Consider the following 23,262-nt stretch of genomic DNA (forward strand, 5'->3'; position numbering starts at 1 on the left):
CCTCAGCCCTCTCCGGGTTCGCCCTCTCCCTCCCTCCCTTTGCCTTGCCACGCCAGGGCCCACATCTCTAGCTGCTGCCTCTCTGGGACCTCTCTTGGGCACCTCCACCCAGGGGACACTGTCTGAAATCAGCATCCTGCCCCCACCCCTCCCTCTGGACCACCCGCTGGGGAATCCCTGCCGGCCAAGGTCGTTCTACTGAGCCTCAGAGGCCGCATCTCTCCTGCTCCACTCCACCCAGTTCCGGCCTCTCCACAGTCTCATGAGCCCATGTCCCTCCCCCCCATGCCCTCTGCCCCTCTGGTGCCTTGTGTCTTGCCACCCATCCTCCTCCCCGGCTTCCTGCCCCTCTCTCCCTCCTGCCTGTCCACAGCCCAGCACCCCCAGAGAAACGAGCCTCAGGCAAAGCCCTGGCGTATCACATCCCTGCTCACTCCTCGCTTCCTTGCACAAACATTTAAGGCTCTCCATGGCCCAGAACGAACCTTCTTTACGTCCACCCCCCTCTGCTCTTTCCACGTGCACCCCATGCCTCAGGACTCCTCTCTCTCCTCCTACAAATGGGTCACATCTCCTGCCTCCATGGCTTCATTTATGCCACCCTCCCTCAGGGCCCTGTCCCTCCACCTCTACATAGTCAAATAGTATCCTTCCAGCCTCAGTTTCTCCTCCTGGGAGCTTTTCCATGTATCCCCACCACACCTCTGTTCTCTCTCCTGAGTTAGCACCCTCTGTCCTGCTCTGCCTGGCACTTAACTTGGTTATATTTATGTCTGTCTCTCACAACACGAAGAGTGTTTTGGAGGGTAGGGCTGGGTCTGCCTCAGCTCTGGGTCCCAGAGGAGGTTCAGGGGGAATGACTGAAGGGCTGAGTGGCAGGCTGGGACCTATGTCTTTCTGTCACACACACACTCACATCTCACATCCAGCCTTGGGGTCCTGAGCTCACACACCAGACCGAGCCCCTCTCCTGCCTGCCCCATGGCTGCCCTCACTTCCCAGGATGGAAAGCTGGGGGTGATGCTCTTCTGGACACCTGCAGGGCCTCAGAGGGCCAACCCACATCCATGGCCGTCAGGGCCTGGCTGAGAGCATCCCGGCCCAGCCCATCCTGCCAGGACTCTCAGGGCAGAAGGGGTGTGTCCTGGGCTGGGGGAGGCAGGATCCTCTCCTTCCTGCCTCCCAGTGAGTCACCCATAGCGGTGAGGGTGACCTCTCAATGACACCCGCCCACTGTGGCCTGGGCTCTGAGCCTGGGGGATGTGGGCAGCACAGATGGAGACAGCAGCCTGGGCAGGATGGCCAGGGGGTCTGGGAGGCTGGGCCCATATACACTCACATGCACGGTCATCTCCTCTGTCTGTCTCTCTCTCTCTCTGTCACACACACACACACACACACACACACACACGCATTCATTTTGGCACCAACACAAGCTCACAGAAACACTCCCATAGTGACTGGAGACATACACCCAGGACAACACAAAGGAACATGTAATTAATCACAGAGTGTCACTGCAAAGCCCATGCATGCACACGCACACACGCACATCTCATGAGACTCTGAGCCACATCAGTGGAGTTCCTTGGGCCTGTGAGTCGGTATGCTGAGTATAGGAATGTGTAAGAGGGGCCGTTTCGCTGGTGCCATCCTGGGCCCGGCCTAATTACCCTGTCCAGGAGGGTAATTACTGCTGGGACACCTCCCCCAGCCTGGCCCACAGGGCCTTGGGGGAGGAGAGCCGAGCCCCAGGCCTTGCCCTTTGAAGAGAGATGCTGAGGAAGGGGTAGGCTCCAAGTGGAACTGGGGAGTCACGAGGGATTGTTGGGGAGGGGAGACTCTGAGGCAGAGCTCCTGAGATCTTATGGGGGAGGCATAGACGGGGTGCCAGGGAAAAGATGGACTGAGGGCCCCAAACAGCCCCCACCTCCAGGCCTGCACTCCGCCTGTTAGGCCTCAGCACCCCTCCCCTCCAAGACCTTGCCAACATCTAACTTCTTCACCCCCGGCCCTGACCTTGGCTCCTCCCCCCAGAGCATGCAGGTGTCTACCCCTGGCAGGCCCTACTTTAGACGTTTTGAAAAGATTTCTCCTGTTTCTTCCAGCAATTCTGTTTCTCAGGGGAGAATTTGTCCCTTCTCTGAGACCTCCTTGGCCCCGGCTCACATCCCTCAAAAGCCCCTGTGTAATGACCCTGACTCCCTCTCAGAACCCAGAACCTTCCGAGTGGCCTGTATCATGCAGGACCCCAGCATGACTGCACACCTTAGGCCTCAACCCTGCCCCAAAGCTGTGAAGTCCCGGTCCACGCGGCCCTCCAGCTGTGGCCGCAGGACTCCAGCCTCCCAAGCCCCTCGTGTCCCCCCCCCCCCGGCCCCAGGCCCCCAGAGCTCTGCACTCCGCACCCTGCGCCCCCAGTGTCACAGACCCTACCCCACCAGGTATCCCGCATTTGTCCTGCTGTCTGCCTTCCCGCGTCCCCCACCCGGGCCCCCGGGCCCTCACCCACGCGGAAGCCGGAGCCCGTGAGCGTATCGGTGCTGTGGCCGTTCTCTCCGATGAGCGTCATGTTGGAGCCCTGCTGACAACTGTCCCGACACTGGCCCTTGAGACAGGTCCGCTTGCAGATCACCGGCGCAAAGACCACCTTGAAGCGCTCCCGGGCCAGCGCCCCGCCCCCGCCGGCGCCCCGCTCGCCCGCCGGCCCCCCCTCGGCCCCGCCGCCCGGGCCCAGCAGCAGCAGCAGCAGCAGCAGCAGCGCCAGCAGCCCCGCCGCCCCCGCCCCGCGCATCTCAGGGGCCAGGCCGCCAGCAGCCCCGCGGGGCCCGGGCATCCGGGGCCGCAGGACCCGGGGGGCGCGCCCGGGCCGGGGCTATGGTCGCGGCGCCCCCCGGGGGGGGAGGTTGAGGGGGGTGGGGTAGCAAGCCGGGAGCCCCGGGAGACGGGGGGAGAGAGGGCAGCGAGGGAGAGGAACAGAGGAAGCGCGCGGGGAGGGGACGGCAGGCGCGGCCGGGGGCCCGGTGCGAGGCCAAGAGATGGAGGCTGGACCGGGGGGAGCCCAGAAACTTCCAGAGCCCCGGGAAGGAGCCCAGCCACGAGCCGGGGCCGGGGGCCTGCGAAGGCCCCGAAGTGAGGCGGCCGCGCGGAGGCCGAGCGGGTTGAGGCGGAGAGGAGGAGCGAGGGGAGAGGAAGGCCGGGCGGCCGGCCCGCTCCGCGCCTCCCCCGGCCGGGCTGGGCTCCCGCGGCCGCCGGGAAGCAGGGAGCGCGCGGGGCGGACGCAGGGAGAAGTGAGCAGTTGTTTTCCCTGGCTGCGGCGCGGCGGCGGCGGCGAAGGGGGCTGGGACGCTGGCCCCGGGCCAGGGAGACAGTTTTTTTTTTTTTTTTTTTTTTTTTTTTTTTCCAGTTTCTAGCGTCGCCGCTGCCGCCCGGAGGAGCGAGGGCGTGCGGGCGGGCGGAGGCCGGGGTGGGTGGGGGGCGGTCCCCACCCCAGATGCCCGCCCCGCCGGAACCCGCCGCCGCCGCCGCGCTGGGCGCCTGCCAGAGGGCCCTCACCTGGGCCGCCGGCCGGGCCGCCGGATTCCTCCGGGCGGGGCGGCGAGGCCGCGTCAGAGCGGGAAACCGAGGCTGGGGGAGGAATTCGGGGGCCCGGCCGGGTCACGCGGCCGCCGGGGCGGCCAGGTGGGGCTGGAACCCAGGCCTCTCAGCCCTTTCCCAGCCTCCCTTGCGCACGTGGGGGGCTCACCACCCCAGAGTCACTTCTCATTAGTGCCGCTCCACTCGCCTCCGAGGAGGGGGCTCCAGGAGAGGGCACCCTTGGGCCAGGGGCTCCGAGAGCCGGAAGAGGGGCCGAAAGAACGAAGCTGGAGGCCCGGCTTCCCTGCCAACACCCCCCCCCCCAATGGCTTCCTGGTGCCCACCCTGCCCCCACCCCCTTCGCCTTGTCTGGCCGGGCTGGCGGGGCTGGCTCTGGGCCTCAGACACTCTGGAATCGCCAAGGTCTGAGCTCAGGGCCTGGCCCCCTTCCCAGGCTAACAGCCGGGAGGAGGGGGGTGCTGCTTGAGGGCCCAGGGGGCTGGGGAGGGGCACAGCAGGGCCCCAGGGCAGGGGTTGGCAGGGGCTGGGGAGGGGCCTTGGGTTTGGTAAAAAGCTTCAGAGGAGCCAGGCCTGTCCACTGGTCTGGAAAGGAGAAGCCCTGGAGGCCTGCTGTGTCCTGGGGCCCCAACTGTGCGACAGGGCCCGGCCAGGAGACCCCAGGATTCAGTGCCTGACTCACAGAACTCAGCAGGGGGTGGGTGTGACCAGGGTATCCTGAGCAGCTCGCTGCCAAGTCAGAGCAGCACCAAACCCTCTCCTGTTGGGCCCTGGGGGTGGCAGTCTGACCGGGGGAGGGGGTTCAGGGACTTGCCTTTAGGAACACCTGTCCAAGGAACTCATGGTTTTTTACTGCGAGGGTGGATTTATTTGGATAGCTTTGGAGGGACTGAGGGAAACCCTTAAGTGGAGCCCCTGCCTGAAGTGCCCAGTGGGCTCTGACCTGTTCATACAGCCTGGTGTTGCAGGGACGGGATGAGGCCGTGTCCTCAAGGGATCCCTACTGCTGGAATCCCAAAGTGGATATGAGAGACAGCCCCACCCTCCCTCGGGGCTCAGATCACACACTGAGGCAGGGAATAATAGTGAGCGCTTACCACCTGCCAGGTTCAGGGCTGAGCCGTCCCTAGTCATTTTTTCCTCCTACTCATTTGAACCCGACCCTCCTCTGTTGAGAACAGGCTGTGGCTCCCCTTGGAACACAGCACAAACAGACCAGGGTTGGGGTCTTAATCTCTCCAAGCCCCAGTTCTCTCACCTGCGAAATGGGGCTCTGTTCATTCAACCAACCGAGAATCCACCAGGTACCAAGCTCTTGCTAAGGTATAGGACCCATCCCTGCCTCACCTGGAGCCTCTGTAGAGGAGGAGACTGACAGGCGACAAGTCAATTCACACGTGCCTGTGGCTACAATAGAGGCCTGCCGCTGCTGTGGTGGGACCTGGAGGTCCAGGAAGCCCCTCTGGCAAAGGGACTTCTAAGCCGAAAGCTGGAAGAGGAACAGGAGTTCATGGGGGTACATGTGAAGCCAGCCAAGCGGGAGGGAAGCCTGCAGGAGGCCTGAGGGATTGAGGGCGCAGGGATGGACAGAGGGCATGCGGGGCTGGGGGATGGGAGGGGGATAGACAGAGGGCATGGGGGGCTGGGGGATGGGAGGGGGATGGACAGAGGGCATGGGGGGCTGGGGGATGGGAGGGGGATGGACAGAGGGCATGCGGGGCTGGGGGATGGGAGGGGAGAGAGATTCAGTTCTTCTAGGAACTCAAAGAAGGCAAGCAAAACAACAGGGTGCAACGTGGGAGAGGATATGGATGTGGGAGGCCACCCAGAGGAATTTGGTTTTTTTCATTTCAGTGGGACTGTATCAGGGCAAGAGGGGGTGTTGCTGCCATCACCTCAGAAGAGATGCTACATCCTGGGCACAGTGGAGATGTATTTGGGAGGTGGAATCTAGACACTGGGTGAGTGGCCGGTACCCGACAGGCAGGTGGCGCGAATGGCTCAGGGAGCCTGGCCTGAGCCCGAGGGTGGGTGAGGAAGGTGGCGGAGAGGGAGATGCTGGGAAGATTCTGGGGTTCTGTTTGGGCCCTTGCTTGAGTTTGAGATGCTTGTGTCATCCAGATAGAGACATCTCAACCCGGCGGTCTAGAGCTCAGACAGAACGTCTGGCCCGAAGACACAGACTTGGGGTCCGCAGCATACAGGGGCATCGATGGCCATGGGAAAGGATGGGCTCAGCCTGGGAGAGAAGAGGGCCCTGGGTCAACCAGGGAGGTCCCCACTCCCAGGTCAGGGAGAGGAGGCAGAGTCGGAAGTGACTCACAAAGAGCAGCAGGAGGGAGCACGGAGGAAAGATTGAGAGCAGTGTTTGGGAGGAGTGTGTGGCCAGCAGTGTCCCCTGCTGCCGAAAGCAGGAGGGGGTGGTGACCGCCCTTCTTCAGGGGCTGCTGAGGGGACTCAGTGACTTAAGGCAGCGAAAGCAAGCACTCTATCCAGTACCGGGCACATTCTGAGTGCTTAGTAAATGTTATCTGTCATCATCACCAAACTCCTTAAGCTCAGTGGGGAGCCAGCAGGGAACAGAGGACACCTGCATGTGGGTGATTGAGGGGGCTGGATGGGAGGGACCGCTTACAGAGGGCAAGGAGACCACCAGGGGCAACAGAGGGAAGCCCTGGCCGCTGAAGGGACTTGGGGGTGGGGGGGGGACCCACTACCCCACTAACCTAAGCCTGGAGCCACAAGAGCTGGGGCTGGGGCCTGCAGCAGAGACCCTGGGCACCAGAGAGGGGGCTGGGCTGAGGCCATATTATTCTAGTCTCCTCTTGTCCTGCTGGGCCTCCCAGGGGCTGAGCCCCCAAAGCAGCCTGTGGGCAGGGGCCCCTGGGAGGTTTCAGCACATGAGGTTGGTCATGGAGCAAGGAGGACAAAGAGGCAGAGTGGACCAGCAGGGTAGACTTTGACAGTCCAGCTCTTGGGGCCTGCCCCTGTCTAGCCTCATCTCCTGCGTCGCTATTCCCAGCACCCCATCTCCCTAGAATCCACCAGCATGCTTCCCTGCCTCCTGGATAGAGTTCTCCTGTAAGTCCAAGGAGACCATGATCTTTTCGGTCATTCCAGATCGTTTCTGCTGCCCAGCGGGTCTCCCCACTGCCACTTCTGCCCTCGTCCCTCTTCTACCTGGTTCCAGAGCTGCCTTTTTTGTCGTTGTTGTAAGTTTGTTTATCTCGAGAGAGAGAGAGAGAGAGAGAGTGCGAGCCGAGTAGGGACAGAGAGAAAGGGCAGAGAGAGAATCCCAAGCAGGCTCCGCACCATCAGTGCAGAGCCCTACACGGGGCTCGAACCCGCAAACTGTGAGATCATGACCCCAGCTGAAATCAAGAGTCCGATGCCCTGCGTTGGGCTCTGTGCTCTCAGCACGGAGCGTGCTTGTGATTCTCTCTCCCTCCTGCTCACATGTGCGTGTGTGCTTTCTCTCTCTCTCTCTCTCTCTCTCAAAATAAATAAATAAATAAACTTAAAAAAAAAAAAAAACAACCAACAAACCTGATTCCAACCATGCTACTCCCCTGCTTAAAAAGCCTCCAGTGGCTTCCCTTTGCTTGCTGGCCCCCAAGGTCCTCTGTGCCTCAGAGGTGCTGAGTTCTTGAGTCTGCAGGGAATGAGGGTGGGGTCAATCCTTTTTGTCTAGGGTTCTTGCCTCTAGGAAGCATTTCTTTACATCTTTCTCTAAAACAGCCACCTCTGGCCCTCTGGGTCCCATCACCTATTTGTTTCCTGCTGGTATTCATCACAGCCTGAAACATTCTTCTCCTCCTCCTCCTCCTCCTCCTCCTCCTCCTCCTCCTCCTCTTCCTCCTCCCTCTCCTCCTCCTCCTCCTCTTCCTCCTTCTTCTTCTTTTCATGTTTATTTATTTTTGACAGAGAGAGAGAGAGAGAATGCGAGTGGGGGAGGGACAGAGAGAGAGGGAGACATAGAATCTGAAGCAAGCTCCAGGTTCATCAGCACGGAGCCCGACGTGGTGATGCCCGACCGTGAGATCATGACCTGAGCCGAAGTCGGACGCTTAACCGACTGAGCCATCAAGGCGCCCCTATAGCTGTGTTTACTTCTTTATTTTCTGTGTCCCAGCCATCCCAGGAAGGCACACCTTTGTCTCCAGATCCTAGCACAGGGCCTGGCACACAGAAGGTGCTGAAGTTTGTTGACTGGCTAGGTGGAGTGAGCCACAAGAACACCCATCATTTACCACCCACTTTATACCTTTACATTATTACATCCTCCTAGTGACCCCGGGAAGGGGGTACTGAGGCTTTGAAAGATGAAACAGTTAGACTCAGGTCATCAGGTGAGTCAAGTGTGGGAATGGAACTCAAGGCTGCCTGATCGGAAACCTACACAAGTACTCTTGGGAGGGAGGAGTGAGAAGGGTCCCACAAATGTCCTAAAGATAGGTGGGTGGGGCCCTGAGGACAATGACGAGTTCCACTGGGATGGGACAAACATGAGGCAGGGGACCCAGGCCCAGGAAATGTTCAGACCTGCTTAAATTTAGGGGCGGCTCTGTGTGGAGGGAGTTCTTGAGGCCCAGAGAAGGCAAGGGACTTGGCCAAGTTTACACCGCCGGTCAACAGCAGAGCCAGGACTCAAACCCAGGGCTCCCAATGCCTCACTGGGGGAATTGGCGGGACAGGAGAGAGGCAGCCTGCGTAAGGAAGTTATATTTCAGGAGGCAGCGGAGCACAGCGGTGGTTTTCTGGCCTTAGATTTTCCTGGCTGCCTCCTGTACCAACTATGGGAATTGGGAAAACTCTTCAACTTCTCTATGTCTCAATTGCCTCACTGTTAAACAGGGATGCAAATGAGCTGGCATTTAGGAGCCCCTTAGTGGGTGCTGGCCACGTGGTAAGTACTCAGTATATGTTAACTCCTGTCATTGTGACCTGGGTCTGGGAACCATGATGGGCTGCTTGTGGGGAGGTGGGGTACAACCACTAGAAGAGGGGCTCTGTGCCACCTTCAGAGTTCTGAATGTCTTTAGGAAGCTTCTAGGCTCTGAAGACATGACTCTGGGGGGTAGGGGAGTGGGGGGCTACGCATCAGTCCTGAAGGTGAGGGTGGAAAGTTTCAGAGGCCTGGAGAGGACGATTCTGCCCTGAAGCATCTCTCTCCCAAGACACTTTGGCGAGAGTGGCTTTCACTGAGTCCCTCCCATGTGCCACATACTGTGACAAAGGGATGGGATTGGAAAATGAAATGACGCTTTCTTCATGCTTGATCAATCAGACAGCATCTTCGGCCCTGCCACCCCTCTCCACCTTCCAAACACAGGAAAAGCCCACTGAGAATCAGGCTCTAGAGGTACACTGCCTGGATGGAGTCCCAGCCCTGTCACATCCGAGCAGAGTGCTCATGGAGAAATCTCTTAACCTGTCCAGGCCTCAGTTTCCTCATCTGTAAATTAGAGATGATGATAAGACCTAATTCACGCGTCGTCCCGAGCATTAAGCGAGATAGGTCGTGAAAAGCCGTTAGCACAGTGCCCACCCCAAAGAAAACATACACCGCAAGTTGAGTAGTAGTATTTTTGTCACTGTATCATCAAGCCCTTTCCTGTTCCACAGAAATGTCAGGTCAATTAACATTACAGTTAAAAACAAGAAGAAAAGCTGATACCTTTCGGGTGCCTGTTAGTGTGAAGATACAATAACATAAATTATATTTTTCAGAATCACAGCTGTGCATCATAGACCACACTTGGTACCATGTGAACCTGACCTCCAAATGAGGCAGTCAAGGGTGGCTGCTATTGAGTTGTGCGAGCATATCTGCCACCATGGTGTTTGCTGCCACTGAGGAATGGGCCTAACTACTGCCATGTCAGCAGTGCCACAGGTAGGGACAGATGTTGGGCTGGCTTACATGAGGGTGTGATAGATTCATTGGTGAGGGAATAGTCTGAAAGAGTCCAAGCCCACTGCTTCCCAGACAACTGGTCTGCTTTCCATGACTACTATGAATAAGTTTTACCACCAGCTTTTCTAGGATCTTCTTTGTACCCCTGTCAAAGACTGGCAAGGGGCTGAGACTGCCCCCTACTTGCAGAGTAAGAAGTGAGCCCACCATTTTCTTGTGCATGCCAGCAGAAGACATGAGATTCTTGGGCCAGAGACAAAGGACTTCATTACTCAGGGCACAGTAAACAGTGTGATCATGAGCCTATTGACATTAGTCCCCTTGTCCCTAAGTCCCATGGAGGTGGCATCAATGGGCCAGATAGATGTCTGCGCACAGTGGGTTGCACTAGGGAGAGGACTCTAAATTTAGAGAAACCAAATCTTTTCTTGTTTTTAATATATTTTTTTTGTCAAGTTAGCTAATTTACAGCACATACAGTGTACTCTTGGCTTCGGGAGTAGATTCCTGTGATCGATCACTTACATACAACACCCAGTGCTCATCCCGACAAGTGCCCCCCTCAATGCCCATCACCCATTTTCCCTGCCCCCACCCCCATCATCCCTCAGTTTGTTCTCTGTACCTAAGAGTCTCTCTTTTTTATTTATTTATTTATTTATTTATTTATTTATTTACATCCAAGTTAGTTAGCATATGGTGCAACAATGATTTCAGGAGTAGATTCCTTAGTGCCCCTGACCCATTTAGCCCATCCCCCCTCCCACAACCCCTCCAGCAACCTCTATCTGTTCTCTATATTTAAGAGTCTCTTATGGTTCGTCCCCCTCCCTGCTTTTATAGTATTTTTGCTTCCTTTCCCTTATGTTCATCTGCTTTGTATTTTAAATTCCTCATATGAGTGAAGTCATATGATATTTGTCTTTCTCTGACTGACTGATTTTTCCTAGCATAATACCCTCTAGTTCCATCCGCATAGTTGCAAATGGCAAGATTTCATTCTTTTTGATTGCCAAGTAATACTTTAGTGTGTGTGTGTGTGTGTGTGTGTGTGTGTGTGTGTGTGTGTGTGTATACCACGTCTTCTTTATCCATTCATCTGTTGATGGACATTTAGGCTCTTTCCAATGTTATAGCACTGCTATAAACATTGGGGTGCATGTGCCCCTTTGAAACAGCACACCTATATCCCTTGGATAAATACCTAGTGGTGTAATTGCTGGGTCGTAGAGTAGTTCTAGTTTTAATTTTTTGAGGAACCTCCATAACTTTTTTCCAGAGTGGCTGCACCAGCTTGTATTCCCACCAACAATGCAAAAGAGATCCTCTTTCTCCGCATCCTCGCCAACATCTGTTGTTGGCTGAGTTGTTAATGTTAGCCATTCTGATAGGTGCGAGGTGGTATCTCATTGTGGTTTTGATTTGTCTTTCCCTGATGAGTGATACTGATCATTTTTCATGTGTCAGTTGGCCATCTGGAGGTCTTCTTTAGAGAAGTGTCTATTCATGTCTTTTGCCCATTTCTTCACTGGATTCTTTGTTTTTTGGGTGTTGAGTTTGATAAGTTCTTTGTAGATTCTGGATACTAACCCTTTATCTGATATGTCATTTGCAAATACCTTCTCCCATTCCGTCGGTTGCCTTTTAGTTTTGCTGATTGTTTCCTTCTCTGGCAGAAGCTTTTTTTGTTTTGATGAGGTCCCCATAGTTCATTTTTTGCTTTTGTTTCCCTTGCCTCCAGAGACGTGTTGAGTAAGAAGTTGCTGCAGCTGAGGTCAAAGAGGTTTTTGCCTGCTTTCTCCTCGAGGATTTTGATGGCTTCCTGTCTTACATTTAGGTCTTTCATCCATTTTAGGTTTATTTTTGTGTCTGGTGTAAGAAAGTGGTCCAGATTCATTCTTCTGCATGTCGCTGTCCAGTTTTCCCAGCACCACTTGCTGAAGAGACTGTCTTTATTCTATTGAATATTCTTTCCTGCTTTATCAAAGATTAGTTGGTGTACTTAAGAGTCTCTTATAGTTTGCCTCCCTCTCTGTTTGTAACTTTTTTTCCCTTCCCTTCCCCCATGGTCTTCTGTTAAGTTTCTCAAATTCCACATATGAGTGAAAACATATGGTATCTTTCTCTGACTGACTTACCTCACTAGCACAATACCCTCCAGTTCCATCCACATTGCTGCAAATGCCAAGATTTCATTCTTTTTCATTGCTGAGTAGTATTCCAGTGTGTGTGTGTGTGTGTGTGTGTGTGTGTGTGTGTGTACATACACATCTTCTTTATGAACCCACATCTTTTCTTTTTAAAAAAATTTTTTAACGTTATTTATTACTGAGAGACAGACAGACACAGAGCATGAGCAGGGGAGGGGTAGAGAGAGGGGAGACACAGAATCCGAAGTAGGCTCCAGGCTCTGAGCTGTCAGCACAGAGCCCAATGCGGGGCTCAAACTCATGAACTGTGAGATCATAACCTGAGCCGAAGTTGGTCGCCCAACCAACTGAGCCACCCAGGCGCCCCTGAACCCACATCTTTTCTAATGGCCAGCAAGCATGTCTGCCCTTTGCTCTGGAGGAGACATTGTTTCCATCTTCTCTTCCATGGCTGCTCACTGTACCAACATCCTTGAGAGGAGTCCAGGACAAGGGAGATAGTCCCTCTCTTGCAAAATGTGCAGAAACTTAAGAGACTCCCGGAGAACTATTTTGCAATAATAACCAATCCTCATTTCTGAACTTTGATTTTGGCAGATTTTCCCATGAGGGTACCACATCATCAGTAAATCTGATCAACAGAGTCTGGGACCAAATCTGTTCAATTTGTCACACACAGCATTACATAAGGCTTCTCTCAACAGGAATTGAAGCGGCAGAATTGACCTCAACCTCAACCATGCCCCTCAGGCTCCTAGTTCAACAGATTCATTAAGCATCAGATCTCCCTTAAAGAGCGAGGTTGCAGGGTGACCAGTTAAGCACCCAACTCTTGATCTCAGTTCAGGTCTTTTTTTTTTTTTTAATGTTTATTTATTTTTGAAAGAGAGAGACAGAGCGTGAGTGGGGAGGGGCAGAGAGAGAGGGAGACACAGAATCAGAAGCAGGCTCCAGGCTCCGAGCCATCAGCACAGAGCCCGATGTGGGGCTCGAACTCATGAACCGTGAGATCATGATCTGAGCTGAAGTTGGATGCTTAACTGAATGAGCTACCCAAGCGTCCCCCAGTTCAGGTCTTGATCTCAGGGTCTTGAGTTCAAGCCCCACATTGGACTCCGTGCTGGGTGTGAAACCTACTTAAAAAAAAAAAAAGGCGGGGTGGGGGTGGTTGCTTGCTTCTAGGTATCAACCTTTCCACTTGACCAGAAGTGTTAACCTAGGTAGGTATAGCAGAATATATCACAATTGCACGGACTCTGCCCCGGCTGGCAAGGAAGAAGTCCAGGGAAATTCTATCTCCATAGCAACACGAGGTAGTGAATTAAAACTCTCCTAAAAGATTTCTAGGCCGAGGTGGTGCCACTGATCACTTCAACTAAAGTCGGATAAATTAAAAAAAACATTTTTTTCAACGTTTTTATTTTTGAGAAAGTGAGAGACAGAGCATGAGCGGGGGAGGAGAGAGAAAGAGGGAGACACAGAATCCGAAGCCGGCTCCAGGCCCTGAGCCGTCAGCACAGAGCCCAACGCGGGGCTCGAACTCACGGACCGCGAGATCATGCCCTGAGCCGAAGTCGGATGCTTAACCGATTGAGCCACCCAGGCGCCCCAGAAAGTCGGATAAATTTGAAGTCATCCTGTTTTCAAGAAAGAGGCAAGTTAACATTTAACTTCCACACAAGTCGAGCAGTCTCAAGGATGCACATGGTGCTTCTGGGAAGAAACCTACCCCCCCCCCCACCGCCAAGTGGGACCTGCATCAGTTGGGGGCACAACTGACAGCGCCTCCAATGTGGCTTCTCCACGCGCTAGTCGCCTTAGAGTGCCCAGTCCAAGTCAAATAATGGAGTCTAGTCTTTGTTTTCGGAGGGACTGATTGAGGGCCCAACCTCTCTGGGTTGTCCTTGCCACCAGCCAGATGGCATTCATCTACCCCAGGGAATGTCTGAGTGATGACGGCTACAGGCTTGGGGATGAGGAAGACACCTGGAGGTGCTGGTGTTGGCAGGTGTTTTATGTGGGAAGCAGAGGAGCCAGCCGAGGCCACCCTCTGCTGCTCCCGGCCTCTCAGCTTAAGCGGAATGACAATCAAAGCAAGGTCAGAGCTGTCGAGTGGACGATAACAGACCCAGCGGGCAGTTAAGTTTAAGGCACTCGTGACAGTTTGCGTGCATGGGACCAGGATGTTTTCCTTAGTAAGGGAGGCTCCAGGTGCTTTGGAAAGACAAAGATCACTAATGTCTCTCTCTCTCCCTCATGGCTCCTGTGTCTGAAGTGCTCCCTCCGAGCTGCCCAGGCAGTTGTTTCACTTCCATTGTTACAAGATCAATCTGTTCTGTTCCAGTAGCCAGAACGTCACCTTTTTCCAAGCATTCCCTACTGACATCTTTCATCTGGGAGGGTCTGGTGCAAGAAGGACAATGGCATTTAAAAAAAAAAATTTTTTTTTAATGCTTTTATTTTTGAGAAGTGAGAGAGCATGAGCTGGGGAGGAGAGAGAGAGGGAGGCACAGAATCTGAAGCAGGCTCCAACCTCTGAGCTGTCAGCACAGAGTCCGATGTGGGGCTCGAACTCACAGACCATGAGATCATGACCTGAGCCGAAGTCGGATGCTTAACTGACTGAGCCACCCAGGTGCCCCTGACAAGGACATTTTTATAAAACTTAACAGGGACTCATTAGGTCCCCCAGTCTACATTTGGGCCACTTCTGAGGACTCAAAGAGAGAACACTCCAGTTGTTTTCATGACCCAGGACCACATCTGTCCAACAAGAGAACCTAGGTGGTTGAACCACAATTCAGTGTAAATCTCGTAGGTCCCCTTTGAGCTGCCACCGAGGAAATGCAGCAACCAGGCTGGGGCTAGTGTTAGGGGAAACAAAGAATCATGTATTTTTTTGTTTTCTAGAGATTTTACACCAAACATGGGGCTCGAACTCACAACCCTGAGATCAAGAGTCGCCTGCTGTACCAACTGAGCCAGCCAGGTGCCCCAGTGACTTTTTAAAACTGGTCTACCTAAACCCCACCCCTCTCATCCTGATCATTACAAAGGACATAGCCAAGAGGAGATGGTCCCATCCTGGGGACAGCCACATTGAGTGACTGAACTGCTGTACTGAGTTGTGTGGACCGGGGGGGAGGGCCAGAAATGTTTTTGGGCTTATTATTTCTTTAAGTAAACTCTACCCCCAACGTGGGGCTTGAACTCCCCGCCCCAAGATCAGGAGTTGCATGCTTTTTGAGTTTAGTTTTGAGGAAACTACTTCAACACTCAACAGTGCCACCTGCCTGCGGATGATAGCATGAAAGGGCCACCAAATCCCTAGACCATCAGCCCCTTGTTGCGTGGCTTTTGGGATAACAGTTGCCCTGTTCCTACGCTACAGATCATCCAGAAAGTAAAATGCACAGATGAGTCTCAAGAACCACAATGATGTGGCCAAAGCTGCCTGGCTGGACTGGCACAGCACCACCGTACCCTGAAAAAGGCACCGCCGAGAGCCCCAAGAAGGAGTGAAAGGTTCTATGTAGTCAATTCCCCCGGAGAGAACAGGGGCGACACTACCTACGCTGTGGCCTCCCTCGTCGTAGGACACACAGATGAACGTTCGGCAGGAGTCACAAGTTTGGCAGGGAGTGGTGGCCTCTGTACCAGAAGCCTAGAATCTTCTACTTTGTGCCCCCTCTATGGTGGTGGACGTGTTGCGTATGATGAAAGACCCGGGAAGAAATGGAGACAACCTGGGTGATGCAGGACCGATCAACAGCTTGATTCTTGCCAGTCTCCTTAGAGAATGGCCCATAGCATGGGCAGCTACATGAGCGATCTGTATTGAGCAGCCGTGGTTTGTTTCCACAGTTAGCTGAAAGCATTGCCATGCGAAGCCCCCTATTGGGCGGCAGGGTTACTATCACTGGCATTGACCTCACGTGTGGGGACTCCCTGACATAGCAACCACAGCCACATTGCTTTCTGGCTGCAGCTGCCAAGTTCACACCCTTTGGCTAACCTGGGCCTGAGCTGGTCAGTCCAGCAAAAGGTTTGCCAATTTTGTTGATCTTTGCAATGAACTAATATGTAGGTTAGTTGATTTTCTCTAATCTTTACTGTAGCTTTTCTTTTGCTTGCTTTGGGTTTAGCTTATTCTTCTTTCTCTATTTTCTTAAAAAATTTTTTTTTAATGTTTATTTATATTTGAGAGAGAGAGAGAGAGGAAAACGCAAGTTGGGGAGGAACAGAAAGAGGGAGACACAGAATGTGAAGCAGGCTCCAGGCCCAGAGCTGTCAGCACAGAGCCTGACGCGGGGCTCGAACTCAGGAGCCGTGAGATCATGACCTGAGCTCAAGTCGGACGCTTAACCGACTGAGCCACCCTCTTTTTCTATTTTCTTAATGTGGAAGTTTAAGCTATTGATTTTAGATCTTTTTTTTTTCTTTTTAAATTGAAGGTTTTAGGGGTGCCTGGGTGGCTCAGTCGGTTAAGCGTCTGACTTTGGTTCAGGTCATGATCTCACGGCTCCTGAGTTCGAGCCCTGCATCAGGCTCTGTGCTGACAGCTCAGAGCCTGGAGCCTGCTTCGGATTCTGTGTCTCCCTCTCTCTCTGCCCCTCCCCTGCCTGCATCCTCTCTCTTTCTCTCTCTCTCTCTCTCAAAAATAAATAAACATTTAAAAATTAAAAAAAAATAAGATTTTAGAACTATAAATTTCCTTCCAAGCAGTGCTTTGACTATCTCGTAAGTTTTGGTATGTCGTGTTTTTGTTTTCATAAATCTTAAAGTAGTTTCTAATTTCTCATGTTATTTTTTCCATGTGATTTCTTCTATGACTCATTAGTCATTTTAGAGTCTGCTGTTTAATTTCTACGTATTTGTGAATTTCCTAAATTTCCTTCTGTTGTTGAAAACTTCATTACATTGTGGTCTGAGAACTTACTCTGTATGATTTCAACCCTTTTGAATTTACTGAGACTTGTTTTATGGTTTACCACATGGTCTCTTCTGGAGAATGTTCCATATATACTTGAGAAGAATATGCATTCTGCTATTGTTGGGTGGAATATTCTATAGATGTCTGTCAGTACTCGGGCTTGACTTGCACGTCTGTGACTTCTAAAGGAAACTACCTTGGTTGAGGCTCTTTCTGTCTCATTGTGATAATAATATCTTGGTTTTTTTTCCTGGTTTTAATGTAAGGGCTAGGAGCATTTTCTAGGGCAGTGGAGCTGATCACAAAAATTTATCCAGATTTTTTTTGGCCACCTTTAGCAGCACTGTGAACCCCTATTAAGACAACAAGAACCCAAAGAGCAATCCATGTCTCATCTATGGTTTTCTAAGGGAGCTTGTCTGTCTCAAGAGAATCTCCCTGAGTGGGATAAAGCTTCGATATAGCAGCTAGGACTCATTGGCAAAAAAAAAACAAAAACGAAAACAAAAAACTAAGCAAAGCTGAGACCTTTCATCATCTTGGCATGGGTATAAGATGCGCATGATAGGGGCGCCTGGGTGGCTCAGTCGGTTGAGCGTCCGACTTCGGCTCAGGTCATAATCTCACAGGTTGTGGGTTCGAGCCCCGCGTCGGGCTCTGTGCTGACAGCCCGGAGCCTGCTTCGGATTCTGTGTCTCCTTCTCTCTCTGCCCCTCCCCGACTTGTGCTCTGTCTCTCTCTGTCTCTCAAAAATAAATAAAACATTTAAAAACTGTAACAAAAAAAAAAAAGATTCGCATGATAGACTGTGGGAAGGACTGAGCTGTAAGATGGTCCAGCTCTTACTGTCCTTCCTTAACAAGCATCCCATGTCCTTCTCCTCATCTCCCAAGTGAGCCAACAAAATTCTCATGATTCATCTGACTTTGGTCCACAGGGGTAGTAAATTTCCCTCCCTTCATCGTTCAGTGTGTATGTGCCGTCCCAAAGGGGCTGGAAACTTCCGTATGCCCCAAATGGGTCTTAAGGCAGACCCGAGGCTGCCTGCCGGGCTATGGGCAATTATCCCTGCATCCCCCAGTCCCACCCAGAGGAGAGTTAGCAACAACCTGGGCAGCGTCTGGCAGCTGGCTTTGACCCCACTTCCGGGTACTCCACCTGCAACGGCCTCCCTCACTCGTTCTCATGAACAGGAAAGGAAGTCGCAGGCCGTTTATTGATTGGTTGATTGTACGATTTGGTCACCCTGTGGGCTGCTGCTTCCCTTGGCCTTCCCCTCAACATGTGTTCGTCAGCCCGTGAGGTCCTCGTACTTCCTCTTACAGAAAACTGTGCTTCCGTCAGCACCTCATCCTCAGTGCGAGAACAGTCCAGAACTGTGAAAGGGTCTCTTATTATTATTTTTTTTTTGCAATTTATGATATTTATTTTTTTTATTTTATATTTTTTAAAAATTTACATCCAAATTAGTTAGCATGTAGGGCAACAATGATTTCAGGAGTAGATTCCTTAGTGCCCCTGACCCATTTAGCCCATCCCCGCCTCCCACAACCCCTCCAGTAACCCTCAGTTTGTGCACCATATTTATGAGTCTCTTCTGTTTTGGCCCCCTCCCTGTTTTCATATTATTTTTGTTTCCCTTCCCTGATGTTCATCTGTTTTGTCTCTTAAAGTCCTCATATGAGTGAAGTCATATGATATTTGTCTTTGACTAATTTCCCTTAGCATAATACCCTCCAGTTCCATCCACGTAGTTGCAAATGGCAAGATTTCATTCTCTTTGATTGCCAAGTAATACTCCCTCGTATAGATATACCACATCTTTATCCATTCATCCATCGGTGGACATTGGGCTCTTCCCATACTTTGGCTGTTGTCGATCGTGCTGCTATAAACATGGGGGTGCGTGTGTCCCTTCGAAACAGCACACCTGTATGCCATAGGGTCTCTCATTTCACCCTACTTTCAAATAAACAAGGTGACACAATTTCAGGGATACTGGCAGAAGACGTGAGACTTCTGGGCCAGAGATATAAAGGACTTCATTACAGCACGGCACGCGTTATGAGCATGAGAATACTTGTCACTTCCCCTTACCCTCAGGTCTCACCAGTGCGATGCAGGTGGACTCATATGGATGCCCACACACAGGGCCAGTTGTGTCACAGTAGAGGAACCCTGAGCTTGGGCCACCCAGGGATTTCATAACGGGCAGTAAGTATGTCCGCCCTTTGCTCTAGAGGGAGCCGCTATCTCTGTTGTCCAAGGCTGTCGACTCTACAAACATCCTGGGAAAGACAGTTCAGAATAAAGGTAGTGTCTCTGCTCACGAAACCTGCATTCGTGTGAGAGGCTGGGCGACAACTGTCTCCTACCACCTCTCTCCTCACATCTCACTAAATCCCCACGGCCACCCTGCCAACTAGGTGTAACTGATCCAGTTTCACAGATGAGGAGCTGGAAGTCCAGACAAGCGAAGGAAATTACTGCTGGTGACAGAGGCAGTAAGCGGCGGATCCAGGACCAAAGCCAGGCCTAGCTGATGCCCGACCTGTGCCTTGTCTACCCTCCTGCACACCTGGAGGCAGGGACGGGCTCTGAGGAGAGAAAGGTGATGAGAATCCCCTTGGGTAATGGGAGAGCGGGCTCGCAGGGAGAGTGGGAAGAGAGGAAGTGGGCCGGGAGCCAAATTCATAGGACCTTGGAGACCATAGGAAAGACTTTGGATTTTTGTCTAGGTATGATGGGGAGATGCCAGAGGATTTTGAGCAAAAGAGCGATATGACTTGATTTGTGTCTTTTTGTTAATGTGTATTTACTTTTGAGAGGGAGAGGAAGACAAAGTGGGAGCAGGGGAGGGGCAGAGAGGGAGGGAGACACAGAATCCGAAGCAGGCTCCAAGCTCGGAGCTGTCAGCACAGAGCCCGACGTGGGGCTTGAACTCACCAAGTGTGAGATCATGACCTGAGCCAAAGTCGGACGCTTAACCGCCTGAGCCACCCAGGTGCACCCTGATATAGGTCTTAAAAGCATTATTGTTGGGGCACTTGGGTGGCTCAGTCAGTTGAGCATCCAACTTCGGTTCAGGTCACGATCTTACGGTTTGTGGGCTCAATTCCCACGTCAGGCTCTGTGCTGACAGCTCCGAGCCTGGAGCCTGCTTCAGATTCTGTGTCTCTCTCTTTCTCTGCCCCTCCCCCCGCTCATGCTCCCTCTGTGTCTCAAAAATGAATAAATGTTATAAAAAATTTTCAAAGCATTATTGTTTCCTGTTCTGTAGAATGGGGATAACAGTAGTACCTTCCGGATAAGGCTGTCATGAGGAGTAAACTAAAGGGAGGGAACAGGAGGATGAATGTCAGGATCTTAGTTGGCTCCAGGAAGAACAAGCTGTTGAGGGGATCCTGGCCATGCTGATGAGATGAGTTTAGGATGGGGCTGGGAGCTGAAGCGGTATGGACCTGGAGGGTCTGTGCATACAGGTTAGAGTTCAAGAGCTCCTCTAGTCAGCTTGGCTGAACTGACTTCGGGTCAGCCTGCGAGTCAAGAGCACTAATGCCCAGGAGCCTGCTGGTAAGTGGAGAGAGTGAAGAGGGGCACAGAGCTCTCCAAGTAAACAGGAGGCAGCAAGGGTCAGAAAATGGCAGTTTCGGGGAGTCTATGTAGAAAGGAGATGGGGCGATCTCCAGGTAAGATCGCAGAAGCATGTGCTGTGTAGCCAAAGAAGGAAGTTGCCGATTAGATGATGGGGGTCTAAATCCTAGCTCCTTCTCCTCTGCCCTGGGGTACAGCCTTAAGGCACTTCGGGCTGCACATCTGGGGACCGCTGCCTGCCCCGTCTGGCTTCTCTAAATCTAATAAAGGAGAGAATGTATAAAGAAAAAGAACACAGAAGAGAGGGAAAAATCAAGACCAATGTTCGGGGAGCACTAGTACTTTTAACAGAGACCTACCTAAAAAAGAATATTACAGTCATACCTATTAGGTCCCTCAGCCTCACCATCCAGCGGGAACCTCTCCGCAGCAGCTGGACCAGCTCTGGTGCCTGCCCAGCACAGCACTTCTCAGTCAGCCAGCGTTTTGAGGCCTTACACTTTTTTTTTTTAATGTTTATTTATTTTTGAGAGAGAGACTGAGGGGGAGAGGGGAAGGGGCAGAGAGGGAGACACAGAATTTCAAGCAGGCTCCAGACTCTGAGCTGTCAGCACAGAGCCCGACGTGGGGCGGGAACCCACGAACTGTGAGATCATGACCTGAGCTGAAGTCAGTCCCACGCTTAATCGACTGAGCCACCCAGGCGCCCTATTGAGGGCTTAAACTTTAAAAAGAAGAGAAGGAAAGAAAAAAAGGAAGGAAGGAGGGTAGGTTAGGCGCGGACTTTGCATTAGTCAAAAGAAAAAAAGAAAAGAAAAGAAAGAGAAAGAGAAAGAAAAAGAAAAGTTAGGGGCGGTCATTGCATGAGTCGAAAGAAAGAAAGAAAGAAAGAAAGAAAGAAAGAAAGAAAGAAAGAAAAAAGAAAGAAAGAAAGAAAGAAAGAAAGAAAGAAAGAAAGAAAGAAAGAAAGAAAGAAAGAAAAAGAAATAAAGAGTGAGTCAGGGGCGGACTTTGCATCAGTGAAAGAAAGAAAGAGAAAAGAAAGAAGAAAGGAGGAAGGAAGGACGAAAGAAAGAAAGAAAGAAAGAAAAAGAAAGAAAGAAAGAAAGAAAGAAAGAAAGAAAGAAAGAAAGAAAGAAAGAAAGAAAGAAAAGAAAGAAAGAAAGAAAAAGAGTCAGGGGCGGACGTTGCATCAGTCCCAGGCCTTGGGGCTAAGGGGTCGGCAGATCTGGACTCCGGAGCAGCCAGAAAGGGGTGGGAGTGTCTTGAAACAGGCTGAAAGGAATAGAAAGGGAGACCGATCCCCGCCTGGCCTGCCTTCTGAAGTGAGAAGTACTGAGGCCCGAGGAGGCTCGACGCGCGCGCAGGGGGCCGCTAGACGACACTGCCCGGCCTGCCGGTGCGACCGGTGCGGAAAGGGAAGCCCTAGGGCAGGTGGAGGCCAGCGGGGATTTCACCAGCCAAGTGGTCTTCTTCATCTGCCACGGGTAAGACAGGCGACGCCGCACACCCACCACTTTCCGGTCCTGCGACCCGAGCGGCGTTACCCCGGGGACTCCCCTCCTGCGGCCCCGGCAGCCCAAAGTTCGCAGACCCGGTTCCGGATGCGGGGCTCGCCGGCAGGCCAGCGTCGCCGGCAGCAGCCACGCCCCACTCCTGGCATGTTGACGTCCGAGGGGTGCCGTTTCCGCCCTCATCCTAGGAAGGCGTGAAGGGGGCGGAGCCGGGTGGAAAGCGCGCTGCTTGTACGTCACTTCCGGTGAGCCCGGTGGCGACAACGGCAACATGGCCCTGAACGGCGCTGGTGAGGACTTGGGCTGCGGGGGCCTGTGGTTGCGGGATATAGGAGGCAACCCGCTCGGGCAAGACCTCTCTGTCTCTTGTGACTCTCTTCCGCCAGAAGTCGACGATTTCTCCTGGGAGCCCCCAAGCGAAGCGGAGACGAAGGTTCTGCAAGCGCGACGGGAGCGACAGGATCGCATCTCCAGACTCATGGGCGACTACCTGCTGCGTGGTTACCGCATGCTGGGCGAGACGTGCGCGGACTGCGGGGTGAGGAGACTCGGGACGTGGGATCGGGGATGGGGCCGCGGACCAGGCCTCAACGGCCCTTCCTCAACTCTCCTCCCTGGATTCCATGGCCTCGCGTCTCACCCCTGCCCCCGTACTTTCTGCTTCTAGACGATCCTCCTCCAAGACAAACAGCGGAAAATCTACTGCGTGGCTTGTCAGGAGCTCGACTCAGACGTGGATAAAGATAATCCGGGTGAGGGGGTCGAGTGTGCTTGGTGGAGAAGATGCGTGCTAATAGAAGCCCCGGAACAGTAGGTTTGGGAGGTGACAGTGGAGTCTGCGGGTGGGGCGGAGGTAAGGTGCTTTCTCCTTTCGGCTCTAGAGAGGACCATTCGTTCGATGAGCGCACTAAACACCTACTTTGTGCCAGACACTGTGCACACGAGTCTGAGCTCCATCGGGCACGGTCCTGATGGGAGAGATGGATCAAGGGCACAAATAACTTCGACACAAAGAAGAAAATGGATGCGTTACCTAATAGAGGGGTTAGGAAAAACATCTCAGCCATAGAAAGAGCAGAGCAGTAAAGAGTAAGGAGGTGGCTCAGGGCCGAGAGGGGACAGGCGTCCTGACCATTTCACCCACTTTCTCCTTTTTTTAGCTCTGAACGCCCAGGCTGCCCTCTCCCAAGCTCGGGAACACCAGCTTGCCTCTGCCTCGGAGCTCCCCTTGGGCTCCCGGCCAGCCCCTCAGCCCCCAGTACCCCGTCCAGAGCACTGTGAGGGAGCTGCAGCAGGGCTCAAGGCAGCCCAGGGGCCACCCCCTCCTGCTGGGCCTCCAAATGCAGACGTCCTGGCCTGCACACAGGAGGCCCTCCTGCAGAAGCTGACCTGGGCCTCAGCTGAGCTGGGCTCTAGCACCTCCCTGGAGACTAGCATCCAGCTGTGTAGCCTAATCCGAGCTTGTGCTGAGGCTCTGCGCAGCCTGCGGCAGCTTCGACACTAAGAGGCCCCTCCTGAGAAAAACCCTCTAGAAAAACAGCTGTCCTCTCGTGTGGTTTG

The 23,262-nt window shown here is 53.0% G+C and overlaps 2 protein-coding genes and 1 long non-coding RNA gene across 6 annotated transcripts in view; 2 read left to right on the plus strand and 1 right to left on the minus strand.

The window, feature by feature from the left end:
* LTBP3 (latent transforming growth factor beta binding protein 3) overlaps positions 1–2,851 on the minus strand; it is a 17,279-nt gene extending 14,428 nt beyond the window's left edge. Inside the window, 1 exon segment of the mRNA XM_023240055.2 lies at positions 2,509–2,851. Coding sequence (XP_023095823.2) covers positions 2,509–2,836 — 328 coding nt within the window. The 5' untranslated portion in view covers positions 2,837–2,851.
* Positions 2,852–2,869: 18 nt separating this feature from the next.
* On the plus strand, positions 2,870–15,890 carry LOC109492204. Of its 4 annotated transcripts, none has more exons than XR_002146012.3 (4): positions 2,870–5,110; positions 5,449–5,555; positions 9,325–9,490; positions 14,572–15,890. It is a non-coding gene; the product is annotated as an uncharacterized LOC109492204 (long non-coding RNA). The 4 variants fall into 4 exon arrangements; XR_002146013.3 differs by lacking the exon at positions 14,572–15,890 and adding an exon at positions 13,094–13,154; XR_006586705.1 differs by lacking the exon at positions 14,572–15,890 and adding an exon at positions 12,259–12,578.
* Positions 15,891–21,832: 5,942 nt separating this feature from the next.
* ZNRD2 (zinc ribbon domain containing 2) lies at positions 21,833–23,241 on the plus strand. Its single transcript, XM_003993597.4, has 4 exons — positions 21,833–21,992; positions 22,089–22,240; positions 22,370–22,454; positions 22,863–23,241. The coding sequence occupies exons 1-4, from the start codon at positions 21,974–21,976 to the stop codon at positions 23,204–23,206; spliced, it is 600 nt and encodes a 199-aa protein (XP_003993646.1). The 5' UTR covers positions 21,833–21,973; the 3' UTR covers positions 23,207–23,241.
* Positions 23,242–23,262: the final 21 nt, after the last annotated feature.

This window comes from Felis catus, chromosome D1 (assembly GCF_018350175.1).
Source record: "Felis catus isolate Fca126 chromosome D1, F.catus_Fca126_mat1.0, whole genome shotgun sequence".
Classification (NCBI taxonomy): domain Eukaryota; kingdom Metazoa; phylum Chordata; class Mammalia; order Carnivora; family Felidae; genus Felis; species Felis catus.